Source organism: Lissotriton vulgaris, chromosome 1_2 (genome assembly GCF_964263255.1).
Source record: "Lissotriton vulgaris chromosome 1_2, aLisVul1.2, whole genome shotgun sequence".
Lineage (NCBI taxonomy): Eukaryota > Metazoa > Chordata > Amphibia > Caudata > Salamandridae > Lissotriton > Lissotriton vulgaris.
This window is the reverse complement of record NC_141686.1, coordinates 112,147,583-112,166,894: the sequence shown is the minus strand read 5'-3', so window position 1 is coordinate 112,166,894 and position 19,312 is coordinate 112,147,583. Positions and strand designations below refer to the sequence as shown.

At 42.7% G+C, this 19,312-nt stretch overlaps 1 protein-coding gene across 1 annotated transcript in view; it reads right to left on the bottom strand.

The window, feature by feature from the left end:
- Positions 1-18,826, bottom strand: part of LOC147734651 (protein mono-ADP-ribosyltransferase PARP12-like) — a 320,390-nt gene extending 301,564 nt beyond the window's left edge. Inside the window, exon 1 of the mRNA XM_086952947.1 lies at positions 18,214-18,826. Coding sequence (XP_086809073.1) covers positions 18,214-18,581 — 368 coding nt within the window. The 5' untranslated portion in view covers positions 18,582-18,826. The remainder of the gene's footprint in view (positions 1-18,213) is intronic.
- Positions 18,827-19,312: the final 486 nt, after the last annotated feature.

Genomic DNA, 19,312 nt, shown 5'->3' with positions numbered 1-19,312 from the left:
ATCCAGATGGGGCACTACATTGTCATTCTGTTCAAGAAACATCCCCAGTATCCAACTGACTCCGATGGGATCCTAATCTTTACAGGAACAACGTGTGGATCTGGTATCTTACTGCTCCAGATGTGATCTGCAATGGCCTACTCCAGATGCATCACCTCTTAATGCTCCAAATGTAACTGCAGGGCCATTTATTGCTGAATGTGACCCAGTCTCTCCCGGTTACTATCCTATGTCACCATACTATTCTAGATGGCTCTTGTTTCTCTGTGCTCCAGATGTTGAACTAGTGTGTCTTACTGCTCCAGACGTGACCCTCTTGTTTAACAGAACACGTGGAGCTGAAATCTAAAACTGATACAATGTTTTACTGCTACAGATGTTATAGGGTTTATTGCTGCTCCAGATGTGACCTGTCTCTTTCTCCTTCAGATGTGATATTTGCCTGCTCTAGATAAAACGTGTATCGTGGCACTAGAGTCTCTTATTGCTATAGATGTGGCATCAGTCTCTACTGAAAACTGAACAATGGAGAAGCACTCCATAGCTTTCCTAATGTTTTAACCCCTCCCCTGCTGATGACGGAACCGCTCCGTCATCAGCTATGGTTGGGCTGTGCTGATGACGGAGGGGTTCCGTCATGGCCCGGACGCCGTGCCTGCGCGGCGCTGATTTCGCGCATGTGCGGCGCGTTCTATTGAGCGGGGCGGGCCATGACGGAACCGCTCCGTCACGAGCACAGCTTAACCGCGGCTGGTGACGGAGCGGTTCTGTCACCAGCATGCGGCCGCCCCGCCCCGTTAGCGCTGCGGCGGAATAGCCGCCGCAGCGAAAGGGTTAATAACCTAATATTTTTACCTATTTAGTTATTATTCAACTCAGCGTGCTATAGTGGTGTCATGTTTTGTCTGAACCATGCCTAAAATGAACCAACCTATTATGAGTCAAAAAGACTCATCCGCTATGCAGTGCACTTTCAAATGAAATTGAAGAAATAAAACATAATTTACAAACAAAAATGGAGACGGAGGATATGGATAAAGCTTTGGAAGACATCAATGTCAAACTTGATAAGTACACAAAAGAATTACAGGAAGGAAAACTCCGTAAATATAAAAGAGATACGCTGGATTACAAACTGAACGAAGTTCATATGTGGGCAGAGGCACACACTCAGATTAGTGGAGGTTTAACACCAACCGAAGGAACGAAAAAAACGGAACACAGCCTTTTGGATCAAAGCATTTTTTGTCCAAAGTAATGGATTAAATTCAACCACCGGGACTCTCAAAATCAGAAGGAAAACAAGGAGAAGCTGCAGAAAAAGCAGAAAAGGCGAGGACCAGGAGTCAGAAACAAACCTTGTCGTGAATATTTCATCTGTGGAATTCACTTGGATATATGTTGATACCACGCATACTTTTAGCACGCATACCATTACCACGCATTTTTTACAACGCAGGACTCTTTACCACGAATACCTTTACAACGCAGGTACTATTACAATGCATGAAAATAGACAATACCTCTGTGCGGGCCTATATTTCTTTTAACAATGAGTATATCAGAGCAATTTTTTTAAATAGATGCCAGTGAGAAACTATAGTGTATTATTCAAACATTTATTTAGCTATTTTTTCATTTTCAACATTTTTCAACATTTGACAAGTAGACATTTATGCAAAAAGTACAGTACGTTATCATTATATGAAACACATTTTACATACAAATTTTAGTAATAGTTATCCTATCGTTCATAAGGTGCCCTCTAGTAACAGTTTATCCTGATACCCATACAACACAGACTCATACATCATTCATACTAATTCTAAAAGGTAAAAAATACAAATCTAACAACCTAGACACATGGACATAGTGGTGCAAGACATTGAATTAACACTGGTGTTGGCTCAGAGGTGTACTTAGTATAATACGATTGAGAACCTAGATGGTATGGTTCTTGCTGGTTATGGTGGAATTAACCAGATGGTATCCTGGGTTATAGATGGTAGGCCTTTGTATTTTTTACCTTTTAGAATTAGTATGAATGATGTACGAGTCTGTGTTGTATGGGTATCAGGATAAACTGTTACTAGAGGGCACCTTATGAACGATAGGATAACTATTACTAAAATTTGTATGTAAAATGTGTTTCATATAATGATAACGTACTGTACTTTTTGCATAAATGTCTACTTGTCAAATGTTGAAAAATGCTGAAAATGAAAAAATAGCTAAATAAATGTTTGAATAATACACTATAGTTTCTCGCTGGCATCTATTTAAAAAAATTGCTCTGATATACTCATTGTTAAAAGAAATATAGGCCCGCAAAGAGGTATTGTCTATTTTCTTGCTTGGTTTATCTCCCCCCTCTGGGCCTTAAAGTATTTGGGAGAACTCTTTTCTTATTATTATATACTATTACAACGCATACCATTACAACGTAAGTATAGGTAAGTATATTATATTTTTAAATAATGTAATTATTAATTTAAATATTTTAATTAATTAATAATTATTTTATTATTAAATATTTAAATTTATATTAATTTTTATTTATTAATTTTTAAATATATATGTTAAAAATACCCCTGTCCCCAAAACCCAAACCCTGAAACCTAAAAATACCCCTGTACCCCAAAACCCAAACCCAACCCTGAAACCTAAAAATACCCCTGTACCCCAAAACCCAAACCCAATACCCCTAATAAATGTTTAAAAAAAAAGATAAACGTACCTATACTTACGTTGTAACGGTATGCGTTGTAATAGTATCTGCGTTGTAGTGTAATGCGTTGTAAAAGTATTTGTGGTAAAGGGTCCTGCGTGGTAATGGTCCCGTTGTAATAGTATTTCGTGCTAAAAGGTGCGTGGTAACAGTTACATACCATTCACTTCACATCAGAAAATATTTTTAAATAAAGGATTGGGCTTTGTTCCAACTTACAATATCAATCTCTTGGAATGTGAAGTTGCATTGATAAGTTTATGCTTCTGAGATGGAGGCTTTTTTTTACCAATATCCTTCCAAGTAGACCGGACCCTACTGAATCTGAATTCCTCGAGTTTCGACCTAAATCTAAATTCATGTCTCCTGTCTCTCAGGGTGTTGGATTCATTTGAAAATTTGGTCCGTAATGATTTTAAAAGGTTGAACATGAGAAGAACAAAGAATCGAAACTTTTATGTTCAAGATAAGAATATCCTCCAATCAATTCAGCGTAATGAGAGTATAATTATTCAAAAAGAAGACAAAGGAGGCGCAATTGTCGTGATGGACAAACAGTTCTACATGGATAAAGCGAATGAACATGTTATGGATGCATTGACATATTTTCCACTAGAGAACGATCCCACTGTTGAATTAAGTAAAACATTATTGCATATTCTAGAACAGGCGTTAGAGTTGGGACATATAGCCACATCCACGAAACAGTTCATGACAGTTGATTATCCTAGGAGACCACAACTTTATATGCTCCCGAAAATACATAGAGATCTTCACATACCTCCCATGAGGCTGATAGTGACGGGATGCAGGACTATCTTTGAGCCTTTAGGACAGTATGTAGACTGTTTTCTTCAACCCTTCGTTCAACAATGGACTTCGTATGTGAAAAATAACAAAGATTTCCTATTGAAGCTAGACTCTGTGAAACTGCAAAAAAAAGCCATCCTGTGTACAATAGATGTTAAATCGTTGTACAGGTCTATTGCACACACAGCAGGAATGGAAGCTGTAGAATGGGCTTTGCTACAACAATCGCAAATAAGAGTAAAGTTTTTCTATTGGAGATTTTACACTTCTCTCTGTACCACAGTTATTTTGAGTGGGACAACACATTTTATTTACAAAGACCGGTACCTGTATGGGTTTTTCAGGAGCACCTGCCTACGCGAACACCTTCCTGACCAAATTTGAGGCAAATTACATCTTGAACGATAGTGAGTGGAACGAACATTTAATGCTTTACTGTAGATACATTGATGACATCTTCATAATATGGGCCAACAGCAGAGATAAACTTGAACAAAAAAATTGAGCAACTTAACAGTTTTAAAGATCAAATTCAGTTCACACATACTATCAGTGTTGAAAAGATGTATTTTCTGGATGTGGCCATTACTCTGGAGGGTTTGGAAATTCACACTGAAGTCTTCAGGAAGGCGACAGATGTTAATAATGCATTAGCTGATCAGAGTTTTCATCCACAGAATATGAAAAAGAATCTACCATACTCTCAATTCCTGCGAATTAAGAGGATATGCTCTGAACCCAGCAATTTGAGGATCATCTTAAAATTCAAAAACTGAAATATCTAGAAAGGGGGTATCGCCAAGAAATTCTTGACAATGCAGAAGAGCGTACATCTAAATGTGATCGCAAAAAACTCTTGAAAATAAAAAGAAGCTGAATGAAAAATCGACAAACTTTTGTATCGAAATTTTCCACAAGCTCCCAAAAAATAAAATCTATGATCAATCATCGCTGGGAAGTGCTGCACATGAATCTGATTTTCAGGATATTTTCAGACACAAACCTCTGTTTGTCTTTACATGGTCTAGAAACCTAAAAGAAATACTGATGGAAACACCAAAGAAAAAACAGCAGGACTACATCGGAATGAAGAGATGCACAAACTGTGTACATTGTAACAACGTAATTAGTGAAACTAAGGTGTATTATCCCCTAACAGGAAAACCCATTCGACTGTTCCACAACTCTGACTGCAACTCTTCTAATCCATTTATTACATCAAGTGTCCTTGTGGAAAGCTGTATGTTGGAAAAAACTGAACGCAAGCTTAAGGTTAGAATTTTAGAACACAAGAGTACTATCAGAAATCAAAATTAAAACAGCAGCTTAGTGGTACATTGGTTACAGGCACGGCATAGCATAGCCCAACTACAATTTTCTGTTCTAGAGAAATTACCGGGAAGGGATCTGTTGAGATCCTTTCTACAAAGGGAAGTACACCGGATTAAAAAATTAGATTCCCAAGATCCGAAAGGGATGAATGAAAAAATTGATCATTCTTGTTTTTTATAATTGCAACCATGATTGATTTTCTGACCCTATGGAATTGTCACAGTGACGTAGTAGCATGCACTAAATTAGTGTGTAAGTGACAGCATAGTTAAGTTTTCCTTTCATCATGTTTCTTTTTTTAATTTTTTTATTTATTTTTTCCTTTATTTAATTTTGAGCACGTTCGAGTTATAGAAGGGGCAATACTAGATTCGTTGTTTTGAGTTCATAATTGGAATAGATTTCACGAGAGGGTTCTAGACAAGCTCCACCTTTGTTTTACAGACTTTGGGTCTCTGTTGATCAAGTTTTACTTCTTCACAATGGCGCCCGTGATTTGTGGAATAGTCCGTTTGTCATTTCTTTAGCTCCTTGGGAGCTGGCTGTTCCGGTTCCGGAATTGTGGGTTTTAAAACTGAGCATTATTGCTACCGAGGTTGAGCGTGTCCTGACGGTTTTGAGAAGGTGTATTTAGATCGTTTCATTAGAGCGTTAATGTTGGTCAAAGGTAAGAGACCATCCAAGCGCATTTTGTTTGGGAGTTTCGGTGTGGGCTTAGCGAGGTTCTCATGAATCGTTCCGTTCACTTTCACGCAATTGGCTACTCTGTATTGCAAGCTTGAAGCAGTTTTTACCAAAGGGCAGCAAGCAAGCAGGTAGGTGTGGGTTTGGGCTTTTAACGCGCATACAATTGATTCTGTGTAACGCTTGCGATAACATTGACATTAGGTGGCTGTGTTGTTATTTATTTCCTACAGTATGGTGAAGAACTTGGCTTTCTCAGTAAGTAACCCTACAGGTGTAGTAGAGGTGGCGATAGCTTTTTTATTTGACTATGGTGTTGGCAGCATAGACACGTTTATGTTTATTTTGGGCACCGTTTTCCGATGTTGATCTTATTTTATTTTTTGAGCATTCAAAGCATGCTGTCACAGGGAAAGGTCATTTTTGCATTTTCTGTATCCCTTGCATTAATCAGATGCTTTGCGTTTTTCTAAGGCATGTACGTATGTACTATTGATTTGAGGAATTATGTGAATTTACTATAAAAACTTGCAATTATTATTTATTTATTATTCATAGATTCAAGGCCCATGTGGAAGGGTCCATTCGGCCTGAAATGCATTGGGCTTATTTGAAAAGGATGACAGATTTGGAATGAAGACCATGTGTTATTAAATAAATCTGTTTGTGTCATTATCATTTATATGTTTACTTTCGTATTGATTCTATATTTAATCACTATGGCAATTGTTGAATTCTAAGCTTTAGAGGCTTTTTTGATTAACTGAAGAGAGTGCCTTTTGACTAACATTTCATTGTTAAAGTTTGTTGCTGAAGTTTCATCTAAATTCAAATAGTTTCTTATGGTAACCAACCATATCAACAGTGCATAGCGGATGAGTCTTTTTGACTCATAATAGGTTGAATCAGTCTCTAGAGAAACATGCGGTTGGCCCCAGTTTCTTATTGCTTCAAATGCAGCAAGTCTCTCCCATCACCAGATGCACCTTATCTGCCACTGCTCAAGATGCCCAAATGTTTTCTAATGGGATGCAGCACTAGTTTCTTACTTCTTCAGTTGCAACCTGTCCTTCCCTTCTTCAGATGCGAACTATCACTTACTGCTCCAGATAAGTCTTTCTTTCTGCTCCATATGTCTCACCAGTCTCTTACTTCTCTACACAGTCCTGGTGTAGCCTTGCAGACCGCCCACATTGTAAATGTGACACTCAGGCAGCATGCCTGTTTCTAGAGCCCCACTCTCTCTATGCCTCCTTCGGACATCCCTACTTCCCTTGCGATCATATCCCTATTCGCTCAAAAAAGGCTGCGTCTTCGCCCCTTCTTTTTCACATCTTTCTTGTGGATTTCTCTACAGCCTTAGAAGTGAACATGCACGTCCCCAACGTGGGAGACACACGTCTGCTGTCTCTTTTAAGCAGGCGATGCCCTCCCACTCTCCAGGACCAGAGTGGGACTTCAGCAGCTCCTGGAAGCATTTAATTTCTACACGACTCAAAGCAGGCTATCCATCAAACTTGCTTAAACAAAGACCATGAACATAGGAAGAAAGAAAAACAAACCAGGTCAGTGGCATATAAATTGATTTGGTAGTTAGCAATACTTCATTAAGAACTTCACCGACTTCATTAGTGACCAATATTCTCAAAGTGACAGACAGATCTTCCTAGGTGACTTCAATCTCCACTGGGGCTGCGTGAAGATTCGGCTGCCATCAAGCTTCCCATCTTTCTCTCAGCTAACGATCTTGTCCAACACTGCTCGGAAATTACACACACCATGGGATCAATTCTGGACTTTGATATTTCTAAATCAGACCTGCTTACCATTGCTCCCCCTATCTATGTAGACTGGTCAGACCATTTCCTCATTCCCTTCAGTTTTCCCCTTTCGCACGTTATAACTATCGGCCAACCTAAAAGGGCTTCTACCTGGTTCCGCAACACTAAAAACATTGATCTTGAGACTCTGTGTGATTCTGCTATGCGGTAACTTCCTAGACTAGACCATATTGCGGATGTCAGCGATCTCACCCCCATTGCCTCTCAATCCTAGCAGTCGAAATCGACAAAGTTGCACCACTCCAAAGCAAAAGGAAAAGACCCACTCCCTCAGCACCTTGGTTCAATAAAGCTCTCTATGATGAAAGGAAAAACCTTGGAATCTTGGAGAAACATTGGAGACAATCTCCATCCACCTCCAATCTCCCTCTTTTACGTTCGTCAAGATACAAATACCACAAGCACATTTTCCATGAAAAAGCATCACATTTCAGATCCCTCCTCGACTCAGCTAAAAACAAAAACATCAAACCTGAGGATGCTTCGAAAGGAAGCAACTGAATTCGCTATATTCTTTGATTAAAAGGTCAAATCACTGGTGGATCTGGTCCTCCAACCATTCTTCTGCCCCCATACCTAGTGTCATCACCATTGATTTCTATACCAATACTCTCCCTTATTGGACCAGGCTAGTTAATCTCTTCCTCAGTCAAGGATCCCTTGCAGCTGTCCTCAAAACAGGACAGGTTACCCCTCTTCAAAAAAAAAAAAAAAAACCTCCGCAGATGAGAACAACCTCAACAACTTCCGCCCCATCACCAATCTCCCTTTTCATAAAAAAAAAAAATCACAGAAAAATGTGTTGCAAAACAACTTTCCAAACACATAATGGGCAATAATCAACTTGACGGGTTCCAGTCTGGCTTTATTCAAAACTGCAGCACTAAAACAGCCCTGCTGCAAGTGATTGATGATGCACTGCATATTCTCGATTCTGGGGAATCGTGCCTTCTGATTCTTCTTGACCTCTCTGCAGCCTTTGACACTGTTAATCACAACACCCTCCTTAACACTTCAACAGAGAATGTGCGTGGAAGGCACAGTGCTTAAATGGTTTGCCTCATTCCTCTCGGACAGATCCCAAATGATCAAGATTGCAAACAGTCTCTCGTCTCCACTGGTGGTTGGTCAAGGCGTCCCTCAAGGTTGAATCCTTGCACCCACTTTGTTTAATCTCTACCTGGAACCATTAGGGAACCTTCTAAGCAAATCTGGGATCCTTTACCATCTCTATACAGAAGACACTCAAATCTATCTAAAGGTGTCTTCCTCAAAAAGATCTCTCACTACTCAACTCTACTCTTAACACTATTCACAACTGGATCTTAGTTCACCAACTCATTCTCAATCCCTCCAAAACTGAATTTCTCCTCCTATCTACCTCTCTCTCCCCGCCTCCTGCCCTATCCTGGATGGCTCAGCTGAATTTACTCAACAATAAACCCATCATTGTCGACAGCGCTAAATTCCTAGGTGTTATACTTGACAAACGACTCAACCTAATATCCCACATCACCTCTATTGCTAAGAACGCACGTTATCAGCTGCGCATTCTGTGGGGGACTCGTCAGTTCTTCCCGGAGAAAGACCTAAAAACCGTGGTCCAATCACTTTTTTCCCTCTAGACTGGATTAATGCAATTCTCTTCTGACTTGCCTACCCAAATCTCACCTCTCCCCCTCAAACCTGTCCTCCATTCAGCAGCTTGCTTCATTTCAGGGTCCAAATGAAGTGACCACATTACTCCTATCCTGTCTTCTCTTCGATGGCTTCGCATCAAGGCAAGAGTTATTTACAAAACGGCCTGCATTACCCACAAAAGCCTTGCACACTTCCTCTCCTCGCTATCTGGCGAATAAACTGAAATTGACGGGAGGCTTGAGACCTTCTCGGAATGCGGCAAAATGTTCCTACTTGGCCCCCTCCTTCAAAAGGAAAAATAATTGATGGTTCAATCGTTCTCAGGTAATGCTGTGAGAATCTGGAACGCTTCCTCCACTGCTCTGTGCCATCACCTCCATCCGGATCTACAAAGCTGACCTCAAATCTCTTCAATTCACAAAAACACTTTCAGAATTAATACTTTTTTTCTCAGACCCGCCAGGAAGTTCGTTAGTCATTGTAAAATGGTAATATTTTTAGTACATTCCCTGCTTGCTGTGTTTGATACTGTGTCCTGCTATTTTTGTAACGTTCTATTTTGTAACATTTCTCTCACATAACGTAACTGGTTCTATTGTACAGCACTCTGACCCCTTCGGGTAAAGTCTGCGCTTTATAAAAAATGCATACAAAAATAAATAATAACTGAGGATCCTTTATGCCACAGTTAGAAGCCATAAAATCGAAATCAGCTATGCTGCTACACATGTTAGACAAGATATCCAAAAAGCTCCATGGTTCATCTCTATCACCTCTAAGGGAGGTTATCCATGCTAAGCTAGTGCCCGTCCTAGCTTATGGCTCAAAGGTCATGTTTGCTGGATAAGCTAGCAGTTCGGTCTACCCAAAAGCGCCTCTCCAGCACATATCTGGCTGAAATTCAGCTTCTACTGCCAAAAGAAAGCCAAGCCGTTTTCTGAAAATCTGTTGAAGGCTCCGCATTCCAGGCACTAACACGCTAGAAAACCAACCCTGGATTAAAATCTCTAAAATAGCCGGACGTTCTGCTGACCGGGACTACCTGGACCAATCTGTAAAGAACTTACAGGTGGCTGGTTTATGGACCACACCCACTTCTCATGCCAACTTCAAAAAGTTACTCACTAAAATGGAACATCAGAGACTGTAGCAGGGATTCTGCTCCTACACAGAACTGTGCATAGACTTGGAACCTCAGTGAATTAGGGTGTGCCAAAACTCATCTTAGTAGCCAAAATCCCCTACCAGACTAGCAATCAGTGTCTTTGGTTCTTCCATACCCCCAAGGATTAGCCAACCCAGAACATGGAATTTAGAATACCTCAGGCAATGTGGAACACGTGAACACTCTTTCGTTATACACTCATGTTAGTCCAAAACGGGGAGTGAATGAAGACACGTGCAAGTTTGAAATATTTATTTCTAATGCCGTGTTCTCAAGCGCAGTATCTTAGCTAATACAAGCAGTATTATGAGCAACAAGATTATCAGCATAGTTACTATTCCATAAAATACAAAAGGAGAAAGCATGTTAAAATGCTAAATGGAAATAGACTAGATTACACCTAGATTACACACTCCCTTGCTATTAGGTTATTTTATACCTACAGAAGTTCTCTTGGGTTCACAAGGGCGGCCCCATACCTCTGGATCTAGTAGAAATGGATCACATCATTTTCTACACCAGCTCTCTGCATGCGAATGTTCTCCAGATTGTGTCTGAGCATGCCTGCTCAGTGCATTATTAAACGTGCCAAATTCAGAGGAGGCTTCAGCTGCATATATGTTATGTCTAGAACGTGCGCTGATCAGACAACGCCTACCTAGCCAAGCTGCTAGTATAGAAAAACATATTCTCGTGTGAAGCAAAACAGTCCTCTAGACATTTGTAATAATGTGTGCCGGGTGCAAAGGCAGCAGAAAGGAAAATGGTATTTAAACTTCTATTAAGCTTATGCCAACTTAACACAGTGTAAATGAAAGGCCCAACCCCCATTACAAGATCTTGGCTAGCCGATAAACAAAAAACAGCTTGCCTCTCTCACGCCAGGTCGGTACTGGAAAGCTACACCAAACTGAGCCAGCACCCGATCACAAACATATGCATGTTAATGCAGGTTAAACAACAACCTATTTAATACAAGCTGGGGTGGGGGGGGGATATATCACCGACTCTGATCTGCCTACAAGCCAAAGAGAGAGAACAGCTAAGCAATCTTTGCAGGATCTGCCGTTCTTGTAAGGAAACACTTGTGCATATCACCGGCTTTTGCCCGGCCCTTTTGAAAGAAAGAAAGGACCTTTTAGAACCAGTGTGCCGGACTCTGGGCATTCAATCCTGCAGACCTGCTGTGATGGCCTGTTTTTCAACTGAACACCCCATCCTGGCAGCGAGATTCATGAAATGTATGCAGGCGTTTGAGAGATCACTGAACAATCTTTGAACTTCCGGCCTAACTGCATCAGGTTAAAAGCACCACCCTCTGCTGCCTGGACCACCCAGGTGGCCCGTAAACTGTGCTGTGCTTGGCGTGGAACTAGTCAACTTCATATAAAAAGTGTTAACCATGCAGCCATGTATAAATCTAAGTGTAACTATTTATTGTTGTTTTGTTATGTATTGCAAGCTGCTTTTAACCCCTTCGCTGCGGTCGCGATTTTACTGCTGTGCGGTAAACAAAAGAACAGGGCGGGCCTTGACGAACCCCAGCCGTCATCAGCACACGCCCACCGCGGGGCGTGACGGCTGGGGTTCATCACCAGCATGGGAGGGGTTAAGATCCTAGAGATCAAATAAAGCTTATGCCCCCAGTCAAAACAGCAGATAATATACCCTATGCTTCTCCGCCTACTCTAACAATGTGATAGTGAACTCTGCGATTGGGAGGAGCTAGACAGTTCAGTGCTTTATTGTCTTCATGCTTTCAAGAGACCCAAATAATCGTCCTAGAGAATACCTGTGGCTCCCCGGTTCACCTCCACGTCTGTAAGGTCCCTTTTAAAATAGCACATTATAAAACCATGTTTTGCACCTTAGGGGTCCAGGCACGTTTTCAACAAGGCAAATGTTTGGACGTGCATGTCTAACTTGTAGGTCCCAACATTAACATTTTAAAGTGGTATGATTTTGTAACCTATGCAAATACTTTTTAAATGCTTGCTTACATTGTCGAGAGAGAGAGAGAGAGAGAGAGAGAGAGAGAGAGAGAGAGAGAGAGAGAGAGAGAGAGAGAGAGAGAGAGAGAGAGACTGACTACCCACCTACCTAAAGCATTGCAACAGTTATGCCCAATATTAATTGCAACTGAGTCCACTGGACAATCAAGTACTCGTTACCGGACTTTAATATCTGCGCGACTGTCACCCCAATGCATTATTCCCAGTGCTTTAAATGGGTCGGTACTCACCGGTACTGAGTACCGGCACTTCTTAAAATTATCGCTCTGAATACCAACACTTCTCTACTGCCCTTGAGAGTACCGGTACTCATGAAAAAGGTAGGCTCACTGGCTGTGCTGGGGAACAGGATTGAAATGTGCCTCTGGCAGCCAAGGCGCTGCTTCTGTCTCGCCGATCTGAGCCCCAGATGAGCTATTCAGCAGGGTTTCCCTTGAATATTGTCCAGGTGCTCGCCATCACGCTGTGATGTGCTTGATGGAGCAGGGTCCGTTCAGGCGAGCAGAGAGGGTAGACAGCGAAAGAACGCAAAGCAGGTAAAGAATCTGATGTGTAAATGAAAACGAAAGAGAAGTGGAAGAAACAGAGAAGGGCTCCTGGCGTGCGTAAAACAAGAGGGGAGGCGTGCCAGTGAAAGACCGAAAGAGAAGCATCTGGGAGGGACGCAAGGGTTGCAATGTCAGCTACAGAGGCTACCAAGAGATACAGAGTGAACATGAGAAAGAGAGGATTGAAGAGAGAGCACATTTGGGTGTGAAATAGAGAGAGGGGCATGCGAGCGAGAGAGGTGTGAAGGGGAGGGTGAAAGGATGTATGGATAGATTGATGGAAGAGACCAGACCTATCTTCTGGGGAGGGTCATGATGAGTTGCTTCATTTGCTTGGTGTCATAAGAGGTTTGGTGCAACGTGTTAGTATTTTCAGTTTCTTTTACTCGTGTGCTCAAAAATATAAAGTATTGTGCCAAACAACAGCAATTAACAGTATGACATTAAGAAGGTGCAACTATTGCTAAAAAAAAAAAAAGGACTTTAACATTTTCTCATTTCTTTTCCATTTTTAGGTTTCGCCAGGCGAAATTTTATGTTTAGCAGTAAGGGGCTTTTCAGCCGCCTCTCTCTTCCATTGGCTAGCTCCATAAATGGAGGCCAGCCATTGGAAGAGAGATCTGTCAGTAATGATCGGAGCAGATTCGTGGGCATTCCGGTGATTTTTTCTCGGTCCGCCCCTTTGCGAACGTCATGCAGCTGTGGGTGTTGTCTTATTTTTTTTCCCCAGGATGTTTGCGGCCATTTGTTTCTAGGAGCTGGAGCTTGGGTGGGTGGGGTATTAATGTATTGGCTTGTTTCTTTTACTTTGAAACAAGCTCGTTTCAGTTTTGGCCGAGGCAATTTCTCCGCGTCCCTTCCACCCCCCTCCCAGTCCGATGCCTTCTCGCTCGTCCGCTGCCCCCCGCCCCAGCCCCCTCTTGTCTTCAAATGCTCCTTTCTTCAACAAACTCGTCAGGAACCTCCTGCAGCCTCTACCTGCCCTGCCAGAGCCGAGGACACGCAGCCGCTGCCCTCCAGCCCCGCTCGACTGCTCAAAATGTGTGCCTGAAGTAGCGGTGAGCAGACATTAGGTGCAATGTAGTTTGTCCCTGGCTTGAAAGTCCGGCGTTTAAAGATCTCGTTTAACTCTGTTACGGACCTGTGATGCCGTCTCACTGTACACCGTGGAAAGGTCCAGCCAGCCACAGCATTTACGGCATGCTACATTCTAACTTCATGTGATTCTGGGCAAATCACTTAATCTTCGTGCTAAAATAAAATATGAATGAATTTGGCATGGCATAAAGTAACTTACTGGTGCTCGTGTTAAACTTTATGTAAAACTTACAAAATAAGTAATCAAATCACGCACTTGTTGCTAGGTACTTTGTGTTGTTAGGATGTTAAGGTCGCACGACTATGGAACGTCGCTTTTCTATAAAGTTTTTAATTCTCTCATTTAAACCTCACAAGCCTTTACCAATTTTCTTTCCTATTTTGTGCAACGTGAGTGCAGTTAAAAGCACCCTCGGTGATCCCTTGAGCTCGGTTAATGCCATATGATCATATTTATAGAAAAAGCTTTGAAGCCCGCTTTTCACTAGGCCTCTCCGGTTGCAACGTCACCCACATTCATTCAGTCAGCCGCGCACTGACATGCGTGAAGCGCCTGGCTTACAGAACACAAAGCGCGGTTTGTATGGGAGAACGCCCGGTATGTTGCTTGGGCCGCCCCTGCTTGTTGTCATGCGCGTGCGTTGTTTACCAGTCCTGCTCGAGCGAAGGCCCGGGGCGCGCGTGAGCCGCGAGCACACCACGTTCAAGGCACAACAGCTGGCTTGTACTTTACTTCCCCTGCCGGCCGGGGAACACAATCTCTCTAACGCTATTAGTCATATGAGCCACACCGTGCATGTGCTCGCAGCTGAAAGGAACGCGCAAACAACCACAGGACATTTACACTGAGTCACCCTATATCAGTTTACAAATGGCTGTTTATCTCTCACCTCCGAATAACTCATTTATCAGGCATGGTATTGCGTGCCCTAGCGCAAATCAGCGTGAGAAAACGTGTTGCTCGTTAAGACTTCAGAGGCGGCAATCAAGCTCAGGAGCTGCATGCAGGCTTTCTGCTGTGCATGGTACCTCTACACGCACATTCAGTCATTCACGTGTACTGAGGGCCCCCATGGAGTTAATGAGCGCCCGCTGTCTAGCTGAATGCACTGGCATGATTTGTGTCCATCTTAGGGAGAATGACTGTGAAGACTCGGAATTACTAGGTCCTTTTCTGCACGTTTATTTCAGGGCCCTTTTCTGCTCCTGCTTACCACTGGCTGGTTCCTGGTAAATAGGAGAGGGGGCTGTAGGTGGTCAGGGCTGGGGCAGGATGTGAGCACAAATGGGAGGGACATTTGATGCTTTCCCTCTTGTGGTGTTGTTGGGAGTCAAGTGGGAGATGAGCTGTGCTCATATCAACAGCCCAGGTGTGGAAAATGCATGTGATTTTACCAGGTGGGTTTCTGTGACTGGCAAATTTGGACCCATTGTTCCTGCACCCGGTACTCTAGAATCTGAAAACACCAGCCACCCATTGCCACAATCCCTTTGGCTCCTTAACACCCTCCCACCTGAGAATAACACTCCGCCCAACATGCAATCAGACCTGGACTAGTAAAAACATCATCTTAATATGATAGGTCTTTGTTTATACTATCATATGCCAGGTGGTATCACCTACAGACTAATATGAAACCCAATTAATAAGTATATTGTCATAATACTCCACCCCTCCCCTAACATCCCATCCACCTGTGCCTATCAGCTTCCACCAGTGGCTATCTGCTTCCACCCCTGTTGCTCCTTGCAGTCTTCCTACTTAAATGACCTGCCTGCCAGCCAGTCCTCAGACATCTGTCTGCCCAGGATCTACCATTACTCCTATTTCTCCTAATTTCACATTTTCCTCCAAAACGTTCATATCTGCTAGTGCATTTGAACATATCAGCTCCACTTCCTCCCATCTCCTAGATACCCCAAGTCGGTCTGTCCATCCGGAAGTATTGCCACCATTCTGAAACAACTTAACCTTAGAGTAATAATGAACCTTGTAATTTCTGCCTCAGCAATGCCCCTTTCTTGCAGCTCTGTCGCACCTGAAGTTACATTATTTGTAACTAAATCCCACTTACACTAACCCATCACATCAAAAATGGCCTAAAAATACACCCCACTTAAAAAACCTTAAGAAAGATGACTACACCAGTATACCATTTTTTTTTTAAAGTGTGGATGGGAATACAGCTATAAAGCAGTACGAGGCTGGAAAAATGAAGCATTCCCATGCTACCAGTTGTCAGAAATTCCCCAGGAACAGTATCATGTGTCTGAGCAAATTCCATGTTATATAGTATTGGACAGTGCAACACTCTCAAATTGCCCAAAGAAGATCAGAACTCCCCCGCTCCTCCAGGCATAGGTATCATTAGGTGGGACACCACAATTATGACAACTTAACTAGGGGGGGGAAGTATGCTTTAAAGGGATAGGCCAGCATTTACAATGTTACATATCTGACCTTAGCAACTAGCATGAAGCATAATTTATAGATATATTTTTCGAACATTGTACTCCTCACATAAGATCCTACCTACTTCCACCTCTCAGCTTCCATCCCTTTTGGTATTTCTATTTTTCCCCTCTTAACTGACCTGCCTGTTCTAAGAATCCCCATCTCAGTCATCTCCTCCCAAAACCTACTATTTCTCCCATTTACTTTTTCACCTCTTATTCCCCCAAATTGTTTTAGAACTAACTACTGGTTCCCATGAGCATTTAAGTCTGCGCTTAATTTGAGCCGGTGGTTTCGGGTGCTCAGCACCGGCACTTAATCATGAACATCAGCACTTATAGCGCAAACTCGAAACAAAGAAATTGCAGAACGGAAACAATAATTTTTGGTAGGCACAGGAGTTCTGTTTTAGGTGGCGCATACTAGAGAAATGGGCTGTCTCACTGTACACCGGGGAAAGGTCCAGCCAGCCACAGCATTAGCCGGTGCACAACGTCACCTCGTGAACAAATCGTCTACCAGGGTAGCTCATGGGGTTGTAGGACTTCTACCTAAAGTCTGTGAAAAACGCACATCCATGGTTGACACAGGTTGTGACTAGACGGGTCTGCTAGCCCTGATTGGCTCTTAATATCTGGTGGACACTTGACATTACTGCCGCCACACTAGGGTGCTCTAAATAAGGATTGGATGAAGCTATCCACCTTTCTCTGTGATTGGCTGGGAGTGCTGCCAGTCACCTACATGCCTCCCCGGAAATCCAATCTGCATCCAGTTGCAGGATTGCCGGAGACTGTCTGCATCCCTTCTACTTCACCCTGTGGGCCCCAAAGGGAACCCCTTCCATTCCCACCCTCGACTTATCCTTGCTCATCTTCCATATTTGACGGATATTCACTCTTTACTACTCACTCTTTAATATACACTAACTACTCAAACTTTACTACTCGCACTTTAATACTCACTCTCTAAAACTCTCTTACTCTATAACTCACTAAATTTGCCTACTCACTCAACTACTCTGTACTCACACTACACTATTCACAAAAATACCTAATAACTACACTACTGTACACATCACTACTCACTCTCTATTAATAACTTTATTACTCTATGTCTAAATATAATACTATAACACTCTACTCCTCTAGTATGCGCACTCTCTAACAATAACAATAACTACTCACTATTACTTACTCTAATACTCACTTTCTCATACTCTTGTCACACTATACTAATCACTCTCTAGAACTATAATAACTCTACTACTCATCACCAGCACTCCCTATTACTGTACTACTCATTCTCTAATACTCATTCTCTACAACTCTACCATCAAATAACTATAATACTCACTCTCTACTATAACTCTAATACAACTCTTCACTACTCACAATTAAAAACATTAAGTTATTGTCATTATCAATTAGATGCCATTTACTCATCAGATTTATACAACATATACAAGAAAATTTGTCATGAGCAATGACAAAAGCTCTAACTTTTACAAAAGCGAAACCGTTGCATTGTAAATGCTTGTTTTGTAATGAGTTAACCTGCTTTGTTTATATGAACACATTTCTCATGTTTTGTTGTGTGCTGCAACTAATACAGCAGTTGTTAAGTTTCATCATTTCTTGCCCGTAGCCCTGCACCCTCATTACACCTCTAGCTCATTTTAACGAGTAACTGCACTTATTTTTTCCTATTTAAAGCACTGATTATTCCCATTCAGAGCTTTCTACCACTACCATCTGTGGCCATGCATATTCCCTTAGTGATCATTCACGAACAAGCCGCCTGCTCTACACCTGTTCCACCCTTGCCACGTACACCACCGCAACCCATGTGTCGTAGCGCCATTTTCCGTAAGTATATCCCCATCGGTAAATTATTTACCTGCTCACATTGTTCCTGCAGTTGCCGAAGACGAAAAACCTACAAAGATGAAGGTTCCCGCACACTCCATCACAACTTCCGGGCCTCTCCCGGCACAGCCGGACGGCACTCAAGGCCAGCGCAACTTGCTCCCCGGCGGGTGCCGGCTGCTTTCCCGGGCCCTCCAGGAGACGTGGGCCGGAGAGCTGAGGTTGTTCGCGGTTGACCAGCAGCACCTGGCCCCGCTGCTGTCCCACCTCCAGCACGCCGGTCAGCGCCCGTGAGTCCAACTGCAGCAGGCAGCGCAGTTCCCCTACTTCCAGGGCACCCCCAGACACCAGCAGAAGCTTCCTCACTTGCCCGCCCCCCGGTAACACCTGGGCGGACATGGCAGCACGCAAGACCCCGGCGTCTATGCGGCCTACTGGGGCGTGGCTGGATCGAGAACCCCAGAGCGATGTTTTCAGTCCCGGACGCACCGAGCATCAACTCCGCCCACTGTCCTTATTTTCCTCCTCCGGTTGCTAAGGTGGAAGAAAGCGGCGACCAGCGGGAAAACGAAACCGAAACCGGCCGGATGCGCAATCGAGAGCGGAGCCTATGAGAGAGGAAGAGCCGGTAGCAAGACTAAACTGAGGGGCGTGGCTACACCAGAGACACGGAAGAACTTTGTCTGGGCTTTCGGTGGGATGAGAAAAGTGAGGGCGCGGCCTAAGAAGTGTAAACTTGGTGTCTTTCCATAGAGGCGTGAACTATGTATTTAGGGCGTGGCTTAAACATGTAAACTAAAGCTGCGCTTCCCATGCATGGCTCAGATTATTTATTTAATGCATTTTTAAATATCGCGGACTTTACCCTAAGGTGTCCGAGCGCTTTACAATAGAACCAAGTACGTTACTTGAGGAGATTTACATACTTACACGTTACAGTTACAAACGCGATAGTTGAAAAAATGATTTAAAAGAAGAGGGGGCAAACACACAAAAAAAGAAGAAAACAAACACATTAGGATTCGGTTAGTACAGGCACTTAGAATACATATATACAACATTGTACAACATCAGGAGAATGCAAAGCAGACTTGAGGGACATGAAAAGGGATGTATTCATTCTGGAAGTG